General features: G+C 32.2%; 1 protein-coding gene across 1 annotated transcript; it reads right to left on the reverse strand.

Annotated features, from left to right (window-relative positions):
* Window positions 1-4,549: 4,549 nt before the first annotated feature.
* LOC127723843 (T-box brain protein 1-like) lies at window positions 4,550-14,286 on the reverse strand. Its single transcript, XM_052230565.1, has 6 exons — window positions 13,976-14,286; window positions 10,847-11,001; window positions 8,008-8,123; window positions 7,449-7,592; window positions 6,997-7,058; window positions 4,550-5,818 (listed from the first exon to the last, which is right to left on the reverse strand). Exons 1-6 carry the CDS (start codon window positions 14,284-14,286, stop codon window positions 5,179-5,181), a joined length of 1,428 nt encoding a protein of 475 aa, XP_052086525.1. The 3' UTR covers window positions 4,550-5,178.
* Between the last annotated feature and the right edge of the window lie 11,283 nt (window positions 14,287-25,569).

Here is a 25,569-nt window from a genome sequence, read left to right on the forward strand (position 1 = left end):
GGGGTATAAACAAAATTCAGATATGGAGTAACGAAAAAAAAAATTCATAAGAGTTCCGCGGAACCCAGTGTCTCGCCTACTTTTGCTGTTCATCGCAGGCTCAACAAAAATGAGGAAAAAAATATTAAAAATTTTCCTATAGATACTATCTTTTGATTGTAAGAAGCTTCTGTCCAAGTTTGGTAAAAATCCAGGATAGTTTATGAATCTAATAAATGTTTTAAATCTTTAACTGCAGACTGTATGTAATGTTAACTGGAAGAAAAACTAAGTCCATTTATAAGTAAAATACGGATAAACAGGTACAAAATTTTAACAAAATTTCCTTCTAGGTACTAGCTTTTGATCATAAACAAGCTTCTGACCAAGTTCGGTACAAATCCAGGATAGTTTAAGAAAGTTATTAAAATTTCAAAAACTTTAACCACAGAGTGAATATTTGTGGACGCCGCCGCCGCCGCCGCCGACGACGCCGACGACGCCGACGACGCCGACGGAATGTAGGATCGCTATGTCTCGCTTTTTCAACAAAAGTCGAAGGCTCGACAAAAATCACATTTGGCCGCCAAAAAAAGATGGCCGACATAAGGTACCGGGAGTACAACATCGTTCATTTGATGAAGTCGACTTATATGCAAGAGTTCAGCAGATATCACAAATTTAAGGAAATACATTTAATATATGCCAATAATTATTTTTTTCAACTTTATAAATACACTATTAATCAAAATGGCGTCTAAATTCAAAATGGCGCCGTAAAAAATCTTGGACTCGCCTTCTTTACCACGTTTTCCACGAGTAAACGTTTTTAAGCTATTATCAAAGTACGTGTCAAACACAATGTCATTTCTTTGTCCGTCTTTTCCAATATTGAGAATATGCAGATCCACCAAAAATAAAAGAAGACATCACAGATTGATCATCTGTTAGAAAAGACAAATCATCTAGACATTTTGACATAATGCATGTGTCAGCTTTTGTTCTAAAACGCATTGTACCATTTTGACTAAGCGATGTTTCCATCTATTGATTGACTAACAAAATACAGTCTTGAAGATAAAGAACAATTACTTTTCAAATACAGTGATCCATTGTAAAAGTTTTCTTTGCAGGAGGTGGTGTTTGGAAAAGTGGTAACTTGTTCCTCTTGATTTTATCAAGGACAAATGTTGTTCCATCGACAATGCATTATTCTCATGTATATACTAAACAAATATCTATAATTGTCCACTTTAAATTGCAGGACTACATACCAGGATGTAGAATAAGGAGATTCTTTGATCTTTCCAAACACAGGATGTAGAATAAGGAGATTCTTTGACCTTTCCAAACACAGGATGTAGAATAAGGAGATTCTTTGACCTTTCCAAACACAGGATGTAGAATAAGGAGATTCTTTGACCTTTCCAAACACAGGATGTAGAATATGGAGATTATTTGACCTTTCCAAACACAGGATGTAGAATAAGGAGATTATTTGACCTTTCCAAACACAGGATGTAGAATAAGGAGATTCTTTGACCTTTCCAAACACCATTTTTCAAATACTATCATTACCTCATCATCATTCAAAGAATCTGTGTAATGTCGGTAAGGGTTTGACAAAAAAGGGTTAAGTGTACATGCTGTGACTTAATGTTCTCTAAATAAATGTTTTGTAACATGAGACGTATACAGGAATGAATCTGCTATAGCGGATGATGTAACCTGAGCATCTACTTAAACACTTGTCCATCAGCTAACTTCAAGCCAACTACCAAGGGCTTTGAACGCAGTCATTTCTATGTGTGGGCCGTCAAACATCATGACAAAGTTTTCCTCATTATACATCCGAAACCAGTTCTAGTTTTACCACTGTGAAAAATGGTTAGTCAAAAGCAAGAACGGGAGTTTGACCTGGATTTGGCTGTCTTACACATGTTACAGCTCTATGAATAAGTTCTACTTCTTTTCCCGAATACGACAGTAGACTCCTGGGTAGGAGTGTAAAACTTCCTGGAACTTATGTTCTATGTACATATGGACTGGAACTTATGTTCTATGTACATATGGACTGGAACTTATGTTCTATGTACATATGGACTGGAACTTATGTTCTATGTACATATGGACTTGATTAAAATAATTATAAACAATAAATAAAATAGTCTATAAAATAACGTATATACATTATGTACAGTGGCTTTTGGTGGTTTAACAAGTTGGTGTGGGTCCTTCAAATGTTAGAGTTCAATAAATGTCGTAACATTGCTTTAAAAACATATTTAGCTTCCTCGTGAAACAGAAGTAAGAGAGCAGATTTCTAGTAGTTTATTCCCATCTGGCATCGTAAAGCATGATAGGCGGACCAGGAAAAAGTAAAATTACAAAAATACTTAACTCCGAGGATAGGAAAATTAAATTCGGTAGTCCTTAATCAATTCGCAAAATCAAAAGTTCAAACACATCAAACAAATGGATAACAACTGTCATATTCCTGACCTGGTACAGGCATTTTCTTATGTAGAAAATGGTGGATTAAACCTGGTTTTATAGCTAGCTAAACCTCTCACTTGTATGACAGTCGCATAAAATTCAATCATATTGACAACGATGTGTGAACAAAACAAACAGACATAATAGGTAAAATGTCAAAAACAGGGGTACAGCAGTCAACAGGAAATGTTTGTTCCAACTTCAGCCTTAAGAGTTGAATTTTTGCTAACATCTTTGAGCTACTTTACTTCTGCTTTCAATACAACTTGGAATGAAGACATATCAATTGATAGTTCGCCTTCCACTAATGAGATATCTGGTTCGCTGAATCTCATTTCAGCTGGTGAAAGATGCGCATTACTCTCTGGTAAAAAAGCATTTTAAAATAGCTTCAGATTGGTCAAATGTTTACAAATAAAATTCCTTGAACATTCTATGAAATATGTTGAAACTCGCTTCTTATGGATTTAAACAGATGGCTTCATATAAGAAAATGAGCATTAGTATAATAACTATAACACTATGCAAAGTTTCATGCTTTTACTTTAAATTGGTTAATTGTACAAATATATTGAACTTAGCCTCTTGACTATTGATGGCCATTTTGAATTTGGCGGCCATTTTGGAATTTGTTTATATGGCTCCATTATCAAACGTGTTTAAAAACCTCATAACTAACACTGTGCAAAGTTTCAGTCTTACTATAAAAAGATCAATATATAACACCAATACATTTGACTTAGCCTTTTGACTATTGCCGGCCATTTTGAATTTAGTGGCCATAAGTGAACTTTTATAGATGGCTCCATATCCAAAAATGTTTGTTAGCTTCATAACTAGAACTGTGAAAGGTTTCAAACTGTTACTTTAAAGTGATCAAATACCCCAATAAATCGGACTTAGCCTCTTGAATATTGGCGGCCAATTTGAATATTGGCGGCCATTTTGAATTTGGCGGCCATTATAGATTTTTTAAAGATGGCTCTATGTCCAAAAATGTGTGTTAGCGTCATGACTAGCACTGTGCAAAGTTTCGTGATTTTACCATTACATGGTCAACCATAGGACTTAGCCTATTGACTAGTGGCGGCCATTTTTAATTTGGCGGCCATTATGGATTTTTTTTACATGGCTCCATCCAAAAATGATTATAAGCATCATATCTAACGCTGTGCAAAGTTTCATGCTTTTACCATAAAGTGATCAATTGTGCCAATATATTGGACTTAGCCGGTGGACTATACTGAATAGAAAGCGAAACAATTCTTTGTCATTTTTCATTTTTATTTACATGAACCAAATATCTGATTCATTATAAAAATAATTTACAATATAATACAAAACAACTTGCAACAAAACATGTAAAAATAAGCACCAACAATAAAAGACAAAATAAAATAGGATGAAATGGAGTTAAAATCACATTTATGAATATGATATATAAATGATAATATAAATTAAAATGTTAATGTTCCCTTATTTTCGAACAGTCCCATGGTAAAGACAATGAATGACATGTATAATAAATAAGAGTGATAATCAGACATTATGTCTTTATGAAACCATTTTACTTGAACGGACAACATTTATCCTTGTATGAAGACATGTACTTATGGAGGTGAATATGACATGTTACCGATGTATATCTTTATAATATGAGGCAGGCATTACCTGTGAAAGGGGACGAAGTCTGTATGAATTATTTTTTTTAATTCAAACATATGTTAAAAAAGAAACGGAAATACCGTAACGTTTCCGATTTTGGTTCTGTTGTTAGGTGATTTTAGTTGTGACGTTATTTAAGTTATGACGTCATATTCAATGTAAACAAAGAAACGCTATCATCAGGTAACTTTTTTTCATATCAAAGAATTATTAAAAATGAAATTGGTAGTGTGTTCCTTCCTATATTTTACTAGACTGATAAATATATATTTTACACAGTCTCATGACTAAGAGACCGGAAAAAGGAAGTAGATTTCTGCGCAGATGCGGGAATTAAAAAAAGTTACAAAAAAAAAGTTAACGATTTTGAGTTCATTAGTACAATGAAAATTTCGGGAAATTTTCCCGATTTTTTTTTTTTTTTTTTTTCTTTTTATTGATTTTTCTACTGTAATAGGGGACTTCGTCCCCTTATTAAATATTTTTATATTATATTTTTATCCCGCTACTGATAAAATCTTACGATTTCATTGGACAACAGCAGACAATATTAGTCCGTTTTAAGCTTTCTTATGGCTGGAATCAGCAGGTTTAACATCTATGTCGCTTTACTATTGTAACGTTACGGTGAATTCGCTCGTTAACCGAAGTGTCAATTTTTTTTCTATTTTTTTCTATTATTATGCGAACATCGGCCGGTCGTATATTGAACTGGGACAGTTGGTCGATAAGATTATCAGTTTTGGCCCTGATGTCATGACTATCAACAGAAAACGTTTTGATTTTTTTGTTTCCGGTCAACTGGCTAAAATGATAACACATTTCAAGTTAATAGAAACATATCTTCTCTCCATGTTATCAAAAATAGCGTAATTGCATAGGTATTATGTAGCGATATTTGCCGTTTGGGTCTATGATGAGTTTATTTCTATAAAAACTAAGATGCATGAATATGGATGACAAATATTTATGACAATAGATCATGCTTACGAAGGCACAACCAATCAATAAATTAACATAATCGCCACTACACAATATTCAATAAACTGCAGACGGTCGAACATCACGTGACTGTTGGTAAAGCTGATGCATACCATTGTACGTTTCGTATGAGGGTGTTCTATTGTCAGGCTCAGCATATGTGCCAGTATTGTTTTCATAGACACCGTTAAACTGGTACCCACTACCAAATCCTGTTTGTTCTTTGGTAAGGTGCCCGTTTACGTCTGTTGATCCCTCTTCTTCGTATTTTGTACGTTTGACAAAAGCTGTATATGGATAAGAGTTATCACCGGAAGAAACAGGAAGTCCAGCGCCATACTCGGGTCCAAATGCGTCTTTCTGTTCAAATTCATCACTTTCTTTTCCCATATTATCTTCCATTTTTCGTTTGTTCCTTTTTGTAATATCGAAGTTTTGAAGATTATCTGATTCTCTGAGGGACATTTGCCACTTTTGAATTTCTGCATTTCGGAGATGCTCTGCTTGTTCTCGGTTTAGATGCAACATATCTCTGTCGGCTGATTGGAATGATGATGGAACTCTAGAAACAAACTGCCCATGCGCATCTGTGTACATATGTTCCCGGAGGGTATATTGCTGTTGTTGTTGCTGTTGTTGTTGTTGTGCCATGGTAAGCATTGGATAAGAAGGAGGAGGCGTTCCAATATCACAAGTTCTAAAAAATTAAAATTCCGAATTTTAAATATTAAAATTTCATAACACAAATTTACAGAAAATTGGCGACAAACGCTTATTTTCTGTTTTTATCTATCATATACACCTTGACTCGTGGAGAATAGAACCAAATGGAAATACGAATGAATAATAAACTGCAATAGTTGATCACTTTAGCTGTATGTCATTTTACATGCGACACAAAGTTTCAGAGTTTATCGTAAATATGTCAATTATTATCAGGTTTAATGCGATTTCACAACGTATTTGCACATGCAATACGTGATACGACAGGTGATTCTAGCGGAGGAGGACCTGCTTGCCCTTCTACCTCGGTGTTTTTTTTTTTGTAGTTTAGTTCGTATTGCTCAATGTTGAGTGTTCTACATAGCGTTTTGTCATTATTGTTATTTTGTTTTTCGTCGTTTTCATCTTTTTTACTTTGGACTTAATATTTGTAATTGCCCCTGATATCTTCTTTCTGTTTTTCTGAAAACTTAGATGTCACTACGGATGCGGATTCGTGTAAAAATAATTTCGTACTCCCGCGATATGCCCTTCATTTTACAAGTATCAACATTTAAACTCTATTTTGTTAGTGGATAAAATGGCAAACCGAACGATGTGTGAATAAAAGCAATCGGTGAATAAATCGTCAAAACATATATATATATCTATATATATATATATAATGTAAAACAATATAATTTTCGAAAAGTAAATATAACACACATAATCCAACGACAACCACTCAATTACAGGTTCCTGACATAGTACAGGCACATAAAGATTGTGGCGGGGGTTTCTGACTTCGTACAGGCACATACAGATTGTGTCGGAGTTTCTGACTTAGTACAGACACATAAAGATTGTGGCGGGGGTTTCTGACTTAGTACAGGCACATAAAAGATTGTGGCGGGATTTCTGACTTAGTACAGACACATAAAGATTGTGGCGGGGGTTTCTGACTTAGTACAGACACATAAAGATTGTGGCGGGGATTTCTGACTTAGTACAGACACATAAAGATTGTGGCGGGGGTTTCTGACTTATTACAGACACATAAAGATTGTGGCGGGGGTTTCTGACTTAGTACAGGCACATAAAAATTGTGGCAGGGTTTTGACTTAGTACAGACACATAAAGATTGTGTCGGGGTTTCTATGTATAGTAACTTACCTGTCAAAATTGTCTCTGAATCCTTTGGCAAATGGATTGTTGTCAATTTTCAGCTGAGTCACCTGTGATAAAAAAGGGAAATTACCATACAGGATAACAACAAACATGTATGTTGGTTTGTAATGCTGTTTTGTTGGTTTGTAATGCTGTTTTGTTGGTTTGTAATGCTGTTTTGTTGGTTTGTAATGCTGTTTTGTTTAATGCATACATCAATTCACGTGCTAAATATACTGATATTTTTTTTACTCTACAACCGTATGATAACTCTTGAAAGATTGGCTAAGAATTACACTAACTCTATATTTTACAACGTTAAAAAAATTCCAAATGAGCTTATCTAGAGCTACATATTTGGGCCATGTTTTATTTCTTACTTCTATTAAATAAGTAGATTAAATTTATATGCTTTCTATTGTTGTAATATTAATTTGAAATTGTTCTTTAAAACTTACATCTGTGTTCTGATAAGCAGTGACACCAATAAATTGTGTTTCTTCAAACGCATGCGTCATAAGATTCTTTTGGTCTCCTTGTCCTCCGCCAACTTCGATCACGTGTATACGGGGTTGATACTTGTGCATGGAGTTCAGAACAACCTGTAAAATGATGAAAAGAAATGTTATTGAATGGCAAGTATAGACAAAGTTAAAACACATATATCCATGCAACGAGTTTTTTTTCAAATAAATGACACTCCGTATATTAAACAAGCATTGGCCAATAAGATTAACTCTCATCTGATTTTTTTGTAATATAATATCCACGTGTGTTCGAGTTACAAGTTAATTCGTATGATTCCTAATTGCAAATGTTCCTACGATTCCCCATTGTAAATGTAGTCTATTTAATCGGAAAATTTCATATTTGTATATTAAATGCTCGTTCATTTACATGAAAACAGATATCATGGTTAAGAAAATGGTACAAAAAAAAAACAGTTTGAAATTAAACAAGAATAAACTGAATTTCAGAAATTATAAAAATAGACATTTAATTTAGATATTGACTTACATGTCCACCGGAATTGTTTTTATTGTTAGTCAATTTCAGTTTACTGAACACTATATCCTGCTTCATCCAGTGGGCGCCGGAGCTTGGCGAGTCTGGATGCAGGTACACCTTCCCAGCTGAAAGTAAACAAGAATAAAAATAAACCTAAATTAATGATGACAATTTTGATCAAAGATGAGTCTTGTAAAACTAAGTATAAAGTTCAAGATTACATGTACACTACACGTACTTATAGATATCAACTATTTCATAGACCGGTTTCATTATAGGAAATGGGCGGGGAAAATGCTGATATTCAGACTTTATAAATGAATATCATAGTTAAACAGTCTCGTGGAACATTTCAAAGGTGTATCGTAATAACCTTTTTGGGGAAATAATGATTCAACATACATCGACCGATTTTTATCTAAAAATGTGCATGTTATTGAAAGATTTGTAATTGTAGTGCTTCTATATATTACTATTTTGCATCAACATGTACGTAATACAATACATCATAGTCACACAGCATTAAAAACCGAATGTATTAACAATGACCAGGTGAACAAAATCCATGTTAGATTTTCTATAATTATTTTCCCTTTCTATTGTTGACGTTCGCTTATTTAAATGTAATTAACCACGGAAACATGACCATACCACTTAAAACGGCTAGGAATTGTCCACCCTTTAATAACGCCAACTATAGCAAGCAATACGGCACCCATTGTGAACGTCGCTGAGAATTACGATACATTGGCCAGAGTAATTGATGGCTAATTTGCCATTTGCAAAAAAATTGGATAATACAAGTAGGATATTAAAGGTCTATGATCGAAAGGAAAGGCAAAAACAATCAATATAATAGTAACAGGTGAATTATTAATCCAACGGTAATTTGGATCCGTGGACTATTATATAGAAATTATTGTTACGGATTATAATAGATAGAGGCTTAATTACGAATCGTTTATGTTGACAATTAGTTCGGATGTACAAAGATTTAGTCGATAAATGAATGGTCACACGATCTTTTTTATTTCATTTGGATAAAGAAATGAGATACATGTATCTGGTTCTATTGACTCATGTATTAGCTAAAGTTCTATGCAGCCATCAGTTAAAGGCAGATCTATGTAAAAGTAGACATGTTATTTTATTAAATAGGTTCGAATTGCATTGAAATAAAAGACATAGAAGCAAACGCCCTAACGACCGAGAAAGGCAAAGACGGTTATGTAAATGAAATAAAATGGTATCAATTGATTGAATATTTGAATAAAAATAAATTCCCTTCATAAAAATGTTCGGTAAAAAGCTTATGTTTGTACATTTAAATGTGAATCGAATTCATTTATAAAATTTAATCATGAAAAAAATATAAAGATGGCTGATTGATTGATTGTTGGTGTTTAACGCTACATGTATTCTCTATCATGTTTATCTATATCATGGCGGTCATTTTGTAATGCAGGAGGAAGCTTATATAGAATGTTGTATGTTGTTGTCAATTTTCGGTTTAATGTCCCGATTTTGTCTGTCTCTTTTCGATTTATAAGTTTTGATCCTCCCTTTTTGATCTTCTTCTATTTTATTTCTTTGAAATCAAATGTATATATAAGTTTATCGATAAATGGAAACATTTTGTATTTTATTTGGCCTTTAAGCAAGTAGTCTATAAAACGTAAAACAAAACATTTTGGAAATGAAATGAAATAAATTGCATGTGAACCAATTGTTTGAGAAAGTCAATATTACAAACAGTTGATTTATTTATCACATTCAAAAACTGTTAAATAACGTTACATAAGAAAACATGTGGTGATAAAAACAAAGAGAAAATCGATTTTGTACGAAAGGGCTTCAACACGTCCCTGTTAACTGATAAATTAACAGTTTTCTTAAAGGAAAACAAAATAACTTCACGCGAGAAAAGGTCAAATTTGTGCGTAACAACTGATATATTAACTATTTTCGTCAAAGAAATAAGAAAAATACGTCACGCGAAAAAACTTTTATGTTTTGCATGTTCACTGATAAAATAATGGTTTTCTTACAGAAAAAAAAAATATCACGCGAGAAAAAATCAAGTTTGTACCTACTAAAGAAAAAATATCAATTTTCGTAGAAGAAAACAAAAATACGTCACACGAAAAAATCCATGTCGTGCATGTTCACTGATAAATTAACAATTTAATGAAAAATACGAAACGTGGGAAAAAATCGAGCTCGTGTCTATTAACAGATCACGGAATTAACATTTATCTTAAAGAAAAACAAAATACATGACCCGAGAAAAGATCAAATACGGACCAGCTAATCTTATTAACATTTAAGAAAAATGCAAACTAACACCGTTTTTCTCATTGTTGAAGCCCATACGATTGTCTAAAATTGTTTACATCCACTTCATTTGAACTTTGGTTGATAGTTGTCTCATTGGCAATCATACCACATCTCCTTATTTTTATTTTGTTGTTTTAGTCGTAAAGTTGCTGTTTCATTGATGTGAAACCACGTTTTATTTTTATTCATGTCGTTATGTGATGCAAATCATATACTGATAAATGAACATTTTTCTACATTCCGATGTAACCACGTGCCTATTTTTTAATTAGATTGTTTTTTTTGGGGGGGGGGGGGGGGGGGGGGTTTCTTTTTATATCTATAACATAACATTGGAAAAATAAATAATAAATTGCTTTATAAGGTGCAAATATAACAATCTTTTTTGCTGCCATTAAAAATAAAAACAACTTGTTTTGTGCATCCAAAATAACGCATACTGTCGTTTTGAGTAGAAAAACAAATTATGTCCATGTGAAAGAAAACAAAGCCCATGGAAATGAACACTTACTTTGAGGCACTGGTTCAGCTTGTCCACATGGCACCCATTTTCCACCTTGGAATTTCCAGTGGTGTGGATCAGCTAAGATCATATCCACAAATACGTTGTACTGTTTGTGTGGATCTAATCCAGTCAGACTATATTGTAGAGTAGGAAACATCCGCCTTAAAAATACGAACAAATTATAAAAGTCACCTTCCACCTCTTGGCCTTTTGAAGAAACGAATATATTGGTTTTTTTTTAATATTTAAACAGCTTGAAATGCATAATTGTGTTCTATTTTGTTCGTTTGGAGGACTGCTGTCCATATAACATTAACTTTGATAACAATGTAAGTGTCTGTTGATGTTTTACACCCCAGCAACACAAAAAAAAAAACACACAATATCAAGAAAATGAAATAATAGTTGTAAAATGAACACGAGAAAAAAAAAATGAATTAGAACATAGGATAGGATAGGACTGAAACGGTGAACGAATTTAAACTGCCACAAGTTATATATGCGAGTTAGGAAGAATCTAAAAATTAAGCCATAGAAAAGCCTCCAAATGGGCATAATCTGAAAGAATATACAAGGAGTCTTTCTGTGCTATAAGCGCAACACTTTCCTCATACAAGCCATTTTTATTTAAGTTCTGTAATAGCCGATGATGATTATTTGTGTCACCAATAACATTGTCGAACATTGATGTTTTCAATAACATTTATTTTATATTTAGTTAGATTAACAGTAAAATAAAACTAAAATACGCTTATCCTCAAAATTTAAATAATTAGAATGAACGTATGATAACGTAACAAATAGAATTATAAAAATATAAAAACACAAAAAATAAAAGAAAAAAAAATAGTACATTAGTTTAGTTCGTAATTTTAGTTTACACAAATTTTGATGTAACTTTTAGCTTCTATTAATAAACCTTAATGTTATTAATGTTGACCGAATAGATCAAAAGTCGACATGATCTACTTTATAAAAAATGAAAAGTCATTGATTCAAACTATTGATAAAAAGATTCAATGGGGATTATCACCATAAATCTGCAGTAATAGAAGAATGATAAATATGCTAATTTGTTTTCACACTTTAAATAGTCTGTGTTTTGACAGAAATTAACAAACTCGCACTAGTTTGTGTATATATCAAAAGTTTATTTGTACAAAGAAACAATTGAACGTTTGCTCCTGTGTTTGGTTACTACTCTTGAATAAATATTTTTCTGTTTTTGTATCAACAAAAAATATTTAAGAATATAAGTATGTCATTGTCCACCTTAAGAAGAAATGATTCGCGTGACTATAGTTATAAACAATATTATATTTTTTTTTGCAGCAAGTAAGATCTATTCATTTTCATTTTATTAGTATAGACCCGTGTTTATTTTAGAACTATCTTCAAAGCTCAATGATATCCACTAAATGTTAATTGCTATGAGATAGCTAAAATGTACCGAATTGTGGCTTTAAATAATTACCAATCAGTTAAACAACCTTTAATTATTCTGTAAACATGACCGATTTAACTTTTACAAATATTTTACTTTCAGGAGAAGTCCGTGACTTCGTTTCTAATTTATTAACTAAATCTATTTCAGTATTTCTAACACACGATTCCTTACATGTCATTCTAAGTATTTGTTCGTCTAAAACTTTGATTTAGTTTAAAGTTGGTACTAAATTATACGGAAGGAGCAATTATGTGTTCAATGAAAAAAAATGTTGCTGTTCATATCCTTTTTTATACAGAATTATTACAAAAAGTCATGTATATATTTCTTTTTTAATAATTTCATTTTATTGCTTGACAATTGTCCTAAAAAGTTTCAAGATTACAAATGTATGAATGTAATATTTGCCGCTGGATACTATCTCAAAATGGTTAAATCGACTCAAATATCAATCAAGCAATTAACCATTGCGTAATTGATGTACAAAATGTATAGTAAATACACGTACACATTGATTTAGTCAATTTTAAATTTCTTCGAAAAAATTAAACTCTAAAAGCGTATTTAAAACTATTTCAGATGAAAAGAATATACGCAATAACCGTGATGTTTAGCGGTTTGGTTTTGCAAGATATTTCATATTGAAAGCATTTTGTTGTTTCGTGCGGGCAACTAACTTTTAGCCTTGATATTTGTTTTGTTAATTAGTCAATTCTAAAAACTAGGAAAATAAAACCTTTTATTTTATGTCTGTTTTAGTTAAAACAAAACAAAAAGAGAAAAGGTTGTCTTGTTTTCGGTTTTAAATGGAATAAAATGCTATCCACAAAAAGAGATTTATTGATATTTTCATAAAGATATATTAGAATAAGTTAATAAATTTCAGAGAAAAAATATGAACTTTCTTATTTCAATATAACAAGCTAACGGAAAAAAATTAATAATGAAATATCACGGAAAACATATGTAGAAATTTCGGGGATATCAATCATTGTTGAATAAACCAGAATAATAAAAAATATGTTCACAATTTTTTAAACTATAATGTTTATTTGTTCTGGGCCAAAAACTTTAACCTTCGAGTAATTTTTTAGTTTGCGCAAGATTTCTATTTTTGGATGAAAAAAAAGATGTAAATTTATGTACTTGTAAAAACCTAACTAAACTAATTCTTTCTAAGTAGTTGGTATTTTGTCGATTACATCTTTTTATATACTTTGTATACGCTGCCGTAGTTTCGCTCATCTGTCATTGCACATTTTGCTTATAAGCTAAATAATGTTTTCTTACATTTGTGAAATCATTTTATGAGAATTAAATTTGATGTTATAATTTAAATATTCACATTATTATATCAAAACTATATGATTTCGATATTACTTACAAATATTAAGTATGAAAGTCTGGATGAGGAAGTACATTTCTGTAATTTTGCTGTTTTTATTTTTAGACCATTCTCTATAGATTATTTACTTTTTCGGCACATTTTTCACTAATTTCTATTTATAGCACCCATTATTATCTACTATTTATCATTTGGGACCATTTTTCACCAATGTATACTTTTTTTGCGCATCATTCTCTATTCTGTAAACCCCACCTAGTCCCTCAAATATGAAAAAGTTCGATAAATATTTCTACGACTGAGTTTCCCAGGAAATATAGAAAACTTAAATAAATTGAATTACCTTCCTTGTTTAGTGATGATCATCTCTGTTGTATGTTGATGAAACTTTACCCAAAGTTCTCTGTTGCAGAGGTACACACAAACTTGCCGCTGTGGTGGCATCTGTTGAGGTGGTGAAATACACGACATCGGTGGCATTCCAGCACACTGAGGTGGAGGTGAGGCAGGATCATAGCTTTGAGGAGGAGGATAATAAGGAACGGTATCGTACCCAGAATACTGCTGATATTGATGATGCATATCCGGCTGTTGATGTTGTTGTTGGTATTGAGGTGGATAATCCAAGGCAGCTGTTTTCTGCATGTGTTCCATATTAGCAGGCTGTAGAGAGATAAAACTTGGTCCATCACTCCCTCCTGGCGATGAGTATCCGCCATCGGAACTTGCGTGATCTTCATTTCCATCTTCTGAAGATTTTTCTGGTGAAATTTGAACATATGACGTGGATCTTCTTTCTTGTTGCTGTTTTGCTGTTTCTGGAGAGTTATACTCGCAGTAATACCCCTTCAGATTTCTTTCGGAGTATTGTTCATTCAAACAAGACACCAGATCAGTGTTCTGTTGAAAATTCTCCGTTCCACTTCTCTCGGTAAAGTGAGGAAAATTCGCTGAATTATCAAGCTCACAGTTTAAATCGTTTGTCTGTTGCATGTTTATTTATTTCGTTATCAAATTATAGAATTTGACAAAAAGAGATCTATCGCATTAACCAAATGTGTGAAACAATGTATCGCACCTATTTTCGGTAAAAAGTGTTCAAGTGAGAATTAGCCGTGTAGTTAATCTTATTAGAGCGCCGTAAAATAAATCTCGCATTGGTTATCACGAATTTCAAACCAAACAAGGATATTCAATATAATTTCTATTATTTCACAAATTTACCTACATCGAAGACTAAAAGCCGTGAATCACAATGGACTTGCACAATAGATATAGAAAAATGACCACAAAAAGTTATTATAAAACATAGTTCACTAATGAAACTCGCGATATGATTGGTCAGTTCATAATGATTGACAATACCGGTACCTGACAGGTGAACTTCTCGGGTGTGATCAACACTGGTCAGAGGTCTTGGCAGTCAGCGTGGCTAGTTTAGTCATCTTTTGGTCAGTTAATTAGCGAAAATTATTGAACAAAACTTTAAATTTTATTGTTAATCGATTTGACATCTACTATTTTTTAAAGGGGAGATTAATTATGAAATAATCTAAAGTTGTCACATTCTCTGCCAAAAGAGTTTACTGTTACAGGAAATTTAAGCGATTATCAGTTTTGTGACAATTACAAGAAGAAATAAATGTCTCAAGAAATTTATTCATATTTTCAAAATCCCATTTATTTTCGAAAATGAGTATCGCGTACTATTCACGCGTATATGTATATTTATCATGTGAATTTCGTATTTGTAATAAAGGATAAAATTATGCACCCATATGTGAATTATTTAATATATAAAACATAATCATATATTATATATATGTTTGTGTGCTTACAGTGTATAAAATTGAAACTACAGTATTCATGATTTTCTGTTGCCAAAATTTTGTCTGAAGTAGTGGAGAATTTTTGAAAGAGTTTTTTCAATCTCTGTTTTTGGCCTTTATGTGATCATTATTACACATTCGTTGTTTTCTCTCTTGAAAAGATATGTAGCTGTGACGTATGTTGGCAGACGTAAAACTATACGGAGATAGCGTTCATGTATACCAAGGCAAATTTCTATTGAAAAAATCCTATAAATAACCATATTCAGTTATATTAAGATCTGTAGATATTTGTATAGTTTATATGATAAGTTTCGTTTTTTTTTCTTAGATTTGCAATGTTCCTTTTTAAAAGTTTCACGCAGCATTAAACGGCAGATTTATATAAAAAAATATTTTCCAATAATTAAAAAAATAGTCTGAATGTTTAAATGTTTGTGGAGTGGAGAACTCATGGTAACGATTGTGCGTTCAATATTACTGAAACTTTTTCTAATCTTTTTCTAATGATTAGTTTCTAATTGATGAATGTCCAGTGGCTTGTATCACACGCATTATTCATATCCATATTCAGGACAATCATTTTCTCTTGATATTAAGTATCAAATAATATGAATAGCTAAAACTGTAAATTCTAAGATATTTTTACCTGACAAATGGACTTTTTAATTTATATTTTTTGATAATGTATATGGCTTATATGTCAATAATACAATCGAATACACATAAAATATTTGTGACCAGGGGCTATCGGCTCAAGTCACCAAAAATACAACTATAACAAACGATAACTATTTGTTGTATTCGTAAAAATATTATGAAAAAGGACTGACTGACTAACGTTGAGACTTTTATACTATTGATGTGAGTAATTTTTTGTTCGTTTTTTTTTTTTTTTTTATTATTATTTGCTCATCATTAAAATGCCACTCCTTTTCCACTGTAATGTGTATTAAAATAAAGCCCATCTGGCAAAAGGATAATCACGAAGCGTTGCTTTGCGCCTATCGTTTCTCGTAAACTTCGATGAGATCCCCGACACAACCGGTCGAATTGAAATTAAGTAAAAGGTATCAAGCTTATAATATATTAATGAAATTGTGTAAAATATGCACCTACAAAAAAAATATAATAATAATAAAAAAAAAAATAAAAATGAATAGTTGGTGTCTGAACAATTTGCTAGTTTATGCTAGTTTTGGAGAATTTTCATTGTTCATGACCAATTCCCAATATGTCTACCATCCTAGAACACAGTTTTCATAGGACATAGTACATAGAGAACAAAACTTGCCAAAAAGGTAATAATAATCTTTTCTCCCTTGGAAAATAATTAAAAAAAACTGTCCTTGTCCTCTGGTCTTTGGCAGGAAGTAGCCCAACAGGCAATTATAATCCTTTCTCTCTAGGAAAATAAATATAAGAAACTTTTCCTGTCCTCTGGTCTTTAGGGGGAGGTTGCCCAATAGGTAATGATAATCTTTTTTTCTCTTAGAAAATAGATAGAAGAAATTTTCCTTATCGTCTGGTCTTTGAGAAGTTGCCCAATAGACAATAATAATCTTCTCTCTCTCTTGGAAAATGAATAAAAGAAACGTTCCTTGTCCTCTGGTCTTTGGCAGAACGTTGCCCAATAGGTAATAATAATCTGTTCTCTCTTGGAAAATCAATAAATAAACTTTCCTTGTCCTCTGTTTTTTTGGGGGAAGTTACCCAAAAGGTAATAATAGTCTTTCCTCTCTTGGAAAATAAATAAAAAAGCTTTCCTTGTCCTCTGGTCTTTGGCAAGTTGCCCAATAGGTAATTATAATCTTTTCCTTCTTGGAAAGTAAATAAAAAAGCTTTCCTTGTCCTCTGGTCTTTAGAGGGAAGTTGCCAAATAGGTAATAATAATCTTTTTTCTCTTAGAAAATAAAGAAAAGAAACTTTCCCTGTCCCCTGGTCTTTCGGGTGAAGCTGTCCAATAGGTAATAATAATCTTATCTCTCTCGAAAAATAATTAAATGAAACTTTCCTTGTCCTCTGGTTTTTGGCAGAAAGTTGCCCAATAGGCAATAATAATCCTTTTTCTCTAGAGACAAACAAGTAAAATATCGACATTGTTTGCATGCATTACAATCATTTTGAAGAAAAGCAATCGATTTGTTTTTAAAGTGTCGCGTTTGAAGTTTTATTTGTACTAATAGTTGAGAGATTTAACTTTTCTATTTATAAACTGTCGCGTTTGAAGTTTTATTTGTACCAATAGTTGAGAGATTTAATTTTTCTATTTATAAACTGTCGCGTCTGAAGTTTTTTTGTACCAATGCTTGAGAGACTTGCCATTACTGACCTGCTTGATTGATTAGGTGTCAGATGATACGAATATATAATAACAGTTTGAAGGTATCCGCTTAAGTATTTTTCTATTTATAAACTGTCGCGTTTGAATTTTTTTGTAGCAATGCTTGAGAGACTTACCATTACTGACCTGCTTGATTGATTAGGTGTCAGATGATACGAACACATGATAACAGTTTGAAGGTATCCGGTTAAGTATTTTTTGAGCAATTTTCCGCATATTTTTAAGTTTTTACCATTTTTCTTTTTTGTGAAACCATTTTGCTCTATATATACTCTATATTTTGGAACAGTTTTTCTCTATTCTTTAAATTTCTTTAGCCATTTTTCTCTTTACTTCATATTTTGGAACAATTTTGCTCTATTCTATATTTTTTTAAACCATTTTTCTGTATTTTTTATACTTTTTTTCCATTGTTGTCCATTCCATAAATCTCATACTTTTCTAGGTAAACAGTGAGCCTCAATCATGACTCACCAATGTAATATTGAATATTGAATATGTCATATTTTGAAGTGTTTGCATATGTTTTGGTAGTCCAGTAACTCATGCTGAGGGTATTTTTCTATTTTGATTTTAATAGATTCCTGTTTGTCGAAGAAAGACACCAACGCAGACTTCGAAATAGCCTTCAAAGACGTCATAATTATTTGGAATTATATATCGGCGTATTTATGCACTATGCACGTACAGGATATTCAATTTTAAATAAGTTACTAATTGTATTATTTGCACCTACATGTTGATTTGAACAAAGGTTGGCATTTGTAGCAATAATGTTTATCTATGTTAAACAAACATCAGGAAATATACAACACAATAATTTTCTTCTGGTTTTGATATTTTTACTTTTTAACGCTTAATTTTAATTTGATAGTTTTCAAAATTTCACATAACAATAACAACAAAATATATAATATGTTAGAGGCAGACAATATGGAAAACATATGAACAAGTACGATTAAGAAATACGGAATATGTTTCTCCAGAAATTATTCAGCAATTATTTTAACCGGAAGAACAAAGCGGGTGTTACAAGTGGAGTCGGAAATGCTCACCCTTCAGCTAGAGGGCACCAGAGTTCACAGCCGGTTTTTGGTTGAGTTCGTATTGCTCAATCGCTACTCTTCTTTGTAGGGCGGGTGTTACTAGTGGAGCCTTCAGCTAGAGGGGCACATTTCACGTTATTTTGAACATGAGAGATCCTCAGAAATATATATTTGACTTGAAAAAAATTAACAAAGTTATAAAGAAAATGAAAAACTATAACTGACAGTGATATTTTTCTTCCAATTCAATATTTTATTCTGTCTCTTATACTATCATATAGCAGGCAAAATTAAAGTATATGATTTTCGTCCTCAACATGCTCAATGGAAGTCGAACAACATAGACTTGTTTATATATATATATATATATATATATATATATATACAAGTCTAAATTGAAAACAACGTTCAAACCTATGATTGCGTTGGATAAAAACCGCAATTTTTATACGTGTGCATGCAAAACAAATTTCTTGGTAGAGGGGTCTAAATACAGCACAAACAACATTTTCCAAAAGACCAAATGAGTGAAAAAGTATGTTTTAACAAACCGCATTTGACTAGCAGGTCGAACAACGTTTTTCATCTTCAATTTAATTTTTACACTCAAAACAAGATCTTTCAATTACTTCTATTTTAAGTGGTGCAACACCACATCTAAATTTTGCATAAGCATAAGCACTTCTAAATTTAATAAACATTTCTTTTGTTTTAAATATAACTCTGTACAATATTATGATTCATACAATCAATACCCCCTAAAGAAAAAAAGGAAAAAAGAAAAAATCAATTTAATATTTTAATGTTTTAATCATGTTAATCATTCAAAACATTTAAATATTCACCATCTTTAATTATCTTTTGCTGATTATGATGACTAAATGTCACATATAAATAGATTGGATACACGATACAAAGTTAAAAAAAAGGTGCAATATACATAGTGTTATTTTTCTTATCAAACAATGTAATGTTGGACGAAAAAGTGAAGTTTTTATTCACAATTTCATTGGTTTAAAAAATTCTTTGTTTTTCATTCATAATTTGAAAAACCAATTTAAGAACTTAAATCTTGAAACATAAACAGGTTCTGATTAAAATTTCGATAGCCTTCGGAGATACTTGGAACTTTGTTTTTTGTTTTTTATTATTTTGTTTCATTTGTATGCATTATTTTTTAGAGGCCAGCTGAAGCCCGCCTTTGGGTGTGGGACTTTCTCGCTTCTTCGTATACCCATTTGTAGCCTTGTTTCTGCGTTTTGACCGGGCTGTTGTCTCATTAAAACATTTCCCGTATCCTTTCTCTATTTTATTAAACAAATTCTCATCTTCGAATTTGAGTGCCGATTTTTGTCCCACTTCCCGCAAAAAAAAATGTTACAGCTTTGTTCAATTACACGGTATTTTCTCACATCCAACTTGTTTGGATCTTTTTTGAATAATATGAATCGCTTTGCAAATTGTTTTTTTTCATTGGATAATTTAACAGTTTTTGAAATTATATGTTATGATAAATTGCAATTCAAACTTTTCTATTGCTGCTTAAGTTGACTGGTTTATATTGAGGAACAAACAGCCGTTCATGAGTAATTTTTTACCATAAATTTGCATTCATTCTCTCAGTAGATAGTTGAATATTGAATATGCCTCAACATGTAATATGATTAGATAGAGGATTTTAAGGCTTGTTGTCATCCAATCAGAACCATAGATGCACAATGAGTGCCTTGGCATGATTGCATTCCTACAGACATTTAACACTAAAGTCTACATTTAAATTTGATGGATATTATTGTTATAATGCAAGCTCATGTATTATAAGGTGCGACCCATTAATTCAGCAAAGTAATCCGATGAAACATTTCCACAAGTTGACATTCGTGTTCGTTGCACGCCACCTTGAAACTGAATACACATTACTTTTGAATGATTTCACATGCGTTTAGATTTCACATGCGTTTATCATTGATTGGTACTAAATGAGTGTTCTTTCAAACTTTTTTGTGTCGATGAACCCTAGATAATAATTGGTTGTCTATTTCAGATGAATGTATGACACTCAATACAATATTGATGCACACAAAACGTAAATTATGTTGTTAAATACGGGGGGGGGGGGGTAAAACGGAAGAGCCAAAAAAAACAGTATCGTGTGTTTAGGGCGTTCACGGTTGACAACAGTAAAGTATTTGTCTTATTAGAATTGAAATAATAAATGGTAATCGTAGATTATTTCCTAGTTCGTACATATGTATATTCGAAATTTGCACTGGATACATGGAATTTGTGTTTTGCAATTCTGTTATTTGAAAATTGTAGTATTCATTTCTTCAATATTGACGTGAATATAAATCATTTATTTCATCTGCTATTTTTTGTTTATTCACAATCAACATACGATCATTACGTCAATTTCATTATATGACTTATATGAATACAAATGGCGCGTAAGGAATTTCGGTAGCACTCTAGATTAATCGATAGAATTCAACGCAGATGTGAAGAAGGATTATCTTTGAAAAAAACAATATCGGAGTATGAAACGGATGTTAACATCTGCAATCTTGTTGATGATTTAGTGATTTGTCATTTTGTCTATGAGTCAGCGTGATCTCGAATAATATTAAAGAAAAAAAAAAAAAAAAAAAAAAAAAAAAACGAAATTCGAATATTCCGATTCACGATTTACAAGAATTCAACTGAATAAAACAATTTACAAATAACAGAACTTGATTACTTAATTATCCTGTTGCAAATTTAGAATTGCAAATATACGATGTTGCAAATATGCATCTTCTATCTTAAAATGTATTAAAAAGAGTTGCAAATTGAGAGTTGTAATTCTCAGACAATTACTTGCCTAGTTGCAATGCAATAAATTCAGAATTGAAAACTACGAATTTTGGAATTTCGGAGCTACATTCTTACGATTTAATAAATGCAAAGTTTACGTTTTGATCCCTTTGACCTTCCTCTATATATAACGTCAATTTTTTTTTTATCGAAGATCTATCTTTTTGTGTTCTTGCTGGGCAATATAGACTGCTTGTTTTTTTTTTTTAAAGTCACTCTTGATGTTAAACTTGTACATCATCTACATTATTTATCGCCATAGTGATTACATAATACACTTGTATAAACTAACTAGTGTGTACTTTGGGGCATACGTTTTTGAATTAAACTTGGATACTTTAAACACATTTTATTGTTTGAATAAACAATAGGATTGGACACACGTTATATCAACTTAACATAATCCTCTATATGTAAAGTACAATATAAAAAATATCTACAATAAATATATATATTTTATTTTTTAACAATATCAATTGGATGCGAGTACATTTTGAAATACAACAATATTAATCAAAGAGTCGTTTTGTATGGCGTATATAACTATGAAGGATTGTGTTTTGTATAACACTAATTTATTCTGTTCCAAATACAATATGTTCTATTAAATTGCAATTTAGTGCTTGATATTTCTAAAAGGCTAATTTCTAATATTTATGTAGAGTGGACATTCTACGAAATAATGAATCGAATCTTCTGATGAACACCAACATGAACAACTTGGGTCATTTACTAAATTAACACTGTATAAATCAGCTTTTAGGGGACTACATTTGTGTCGTAAATTTGTATGCAATATGTTTTTCTCCTATTTCCAGTAAGGTAATATTTAGGTACCAAAACTTAAATGTTATTTCTCCGGATAGTATTATTGATTATTTTTTCTAGAACTCAAAGTTTTCCATGCAGTTTAAAAAAAAGGGGATTCTTTGCTTGCAAATTGCAGTAAAAGTCCAGTAATAAATTCTTGCTGCCGTTATGTTAGCGCACAAATATCTTACACAACACCTATTCCCATAGCTCGCGTGCATATTCTTAAAGTGGAAGTATGTATGCAAGACATATCTTATCAAGATACTTGGATATTTGAGGGTCTGGATGGGGGGAAAAGGGGGGAGGGGTCCTTCATATCTTTATTCTTTAAATGTTTAGGTAATTTTCCTTGTATACTCTTGCTATCCTGCATACTGTTACCGTGTGTACTAATGCTATCCTGCATGCTGTTACCTTCTGTACTGATGCTATCCTGCATACTGTTACCTTGTGTGTTCATGCCATCCTGCATACTGTGCTATCCTGCATATTTTTATCTTGTGCACTCGTGCTACCCTGCATACTGTTACCTTGTGTACTCTTGCTACCCTGCATACTGTTACCTTGTGTACTATGCTATCCTGCATACAGTTACCTTGTGTACTCGTGCTATCCTGCATACTGTTACCTTGTGTACGGAAGCTATCCTGCATGCGGTTACCTTGTGTACTCGTGCTACCCTTAATACTGTCACCTTGTGTACTCATACTATCCTGCATACTGTGATCTTGTGTACTCGTGCTATCCTGCATAGTGTTACCTTTTGTACTTCTGCTATCCTGCAAACTGTTACCTTGTGTACTCATGCTATCCTGCATACTGTAACCTTGTGTACTCTTGATGTCCTGCATACTTTTACTGTGTGTACTCGTGCTATCCTGCATTGTGTTACCGTATGTTCTCTTTCTATCCTGCATACTGTTACCTTATGTACTCTTTCTATCCTGCATACAGTTATCTTGTGTGCTCGTGCTATCCTGCATACTGTTACCTTGTGTACTCTTTCTATCCTGCATACTGTTACCTTGTGTGCTCATGCTATCCTGCATACGGTTACCTAGTGTACTCATGTTACATACTGCTACCTTGTGTACTCATGCGATACTGCATACTGTTACCTTGTGTGCTCGTGCTATCCTGAATAGTGTTACATTTTGTACTCTTGCTATCTTGCATACTTTTACCGTGTGTACTCATGCTATCCTGCATACTGTGACCTTGTGTTCTCTTGCTATCCTGCAAACTGTTACCTTGTGTACTCTTTCTATCCTGCATACTGTTACCTTGTGTACTCTTGATGTCTTGCATACTTTTACCGTATGTACTCATGCTATCCTGCATACTGTAACCGTGTGTACTCGTGCTAACCTGCATGGTGTTACCATGTGTACTCTTGCTATTCTGCATACTGTTACCTTGTATTCATGCTCTACTGCATACTGTTTTCGTGTGTGTTTGTGCTATCCAGCAAACTGTTACATTGTGTACTAGAATTTGAAAAATCCAATTCTACATTGTCGGCTAAGTGAGAAAAAAACCCACGGTTCATGATCTTATCACATCAATATTTTCATGTTCTAATATTATGTAATATTTGCAACTAGACGTTAGACACTTATCCATTCCCCGTCTTTGAATGTATTAATTTATACTCTAGCTATATCTGTTGTCATCAATCAATTCGTAAGGATATATACAAAGACTTGCTTATTTTCCAGTCCATGAGTAAACTAATGATTATATCAGTTTTGTTTGATCTTTCTTCTTGCAGTCACAAACTGTAAGCGTTTTGTCTGGTGGATCTGTCAACCTTCTGTTGAACAAATCTTTGAAAGAACGATATTTTGGTTTTCTTTAATTATAAATATAACATAAAAGAATATCAATGTTTAAACAGGATGCAGACACAGTACATATTAGAAGGTTAGAAAGTATGACCTACTTGTCAGTTTTTTTCTTCACATTTTTTGTCATTTTCCGAATTGCTTTTGGGATTTAATATTTGAGAGTCTTGAGGGCCAATGGGGTTTACAGAATAGAGAATAATGGCACAAAGTGCAGAATATAGGACAAGACATATATAGAATTGAGAAAAATAGGCCAAAAAAAAAAAAAAAAAAGAGAATAATGTACAAAAAGTTATAAAGAAAAATGGCATAAAAATGAAAGAATACAGAAATCAAGGACGCCATTTCCAGACCCTTATATATAAGATGAAAACTTACTGAAAAAGAGGGAGAACATTTTCTGAGGAAAATAAAATTCAACAATCCGCAGTCGCAGAAAAATAGCTGTCATCGTGGTTAAAGAAAAACAACGACAACATGATATTTAACATTTCGATATTTTAACAAAACATAGGATAAATATATTTATTTACCTCAAAGAACTTATCGGGAATTGAGACACTTTAAATGTTGTTAAAGATCAGGGGCGGAGCAGGGATGTTTGAAAGGGGGGGGGTAGTTCCCGAAAAGTGAACATAAATAAATATTTTTGGAAGATTCTTCACTAAATATATTCCGTGAAAAACCTGAAATTTTTGTAATTACTTTTGCAATAAAAAAAAAAAGGTGGGGTGGGGGTAATGCCCTCTACGCCACATGTATCCGCCATTGAAGATTGTCAGAGTCAGAAAGAATATAAAAATCATTGTATGATCGGACCTTATATTCAGTAAGATTCACTTGGCACAACCTGTTGTTCATTTGACTTCCTAAAACGCGAGCAAAGTGAATCAATTTTAAGGAAGGAGTGTTGGCAGTTAATATATTTCCTGATGTTTGTGACCTATTAACGCAAAGGTGGGCATGGTGATAATTAGGAAGAATAGGTCAGGACAAAGATAACAACCTTATCGCCTACGTCACGCAAAAGGTTTAAAAAGAACTGTTAAGTAAGAAAAAAAACCATGTTATTGTTTAATTTGTTAAATTAAATATATTACTTTTGTTTTGTTTTGTTTTATTTATATTTATATATATATAATTTGCAAATTGCATAAAATTTGACTTCAACAGTGTCTGTTACCTCTTTTATTAATCCTGATAAA

Source organism: Mytilus californianus, unplaced genomic scaffold (assembly GCF_021869535.1).
Source record: "Mytilus californianus isolate M0D057914Y unplaced genomic scaffold, xbMytCali1.0.p SCAF_13, whole genome shotgun sequence".
NCBI classification, from domain to species: Eukaryota; Metazoa; Mollusca; class Bivalvia; order Mytilida; family Mytilidae; genus Mytilus; species Mytilus californianus.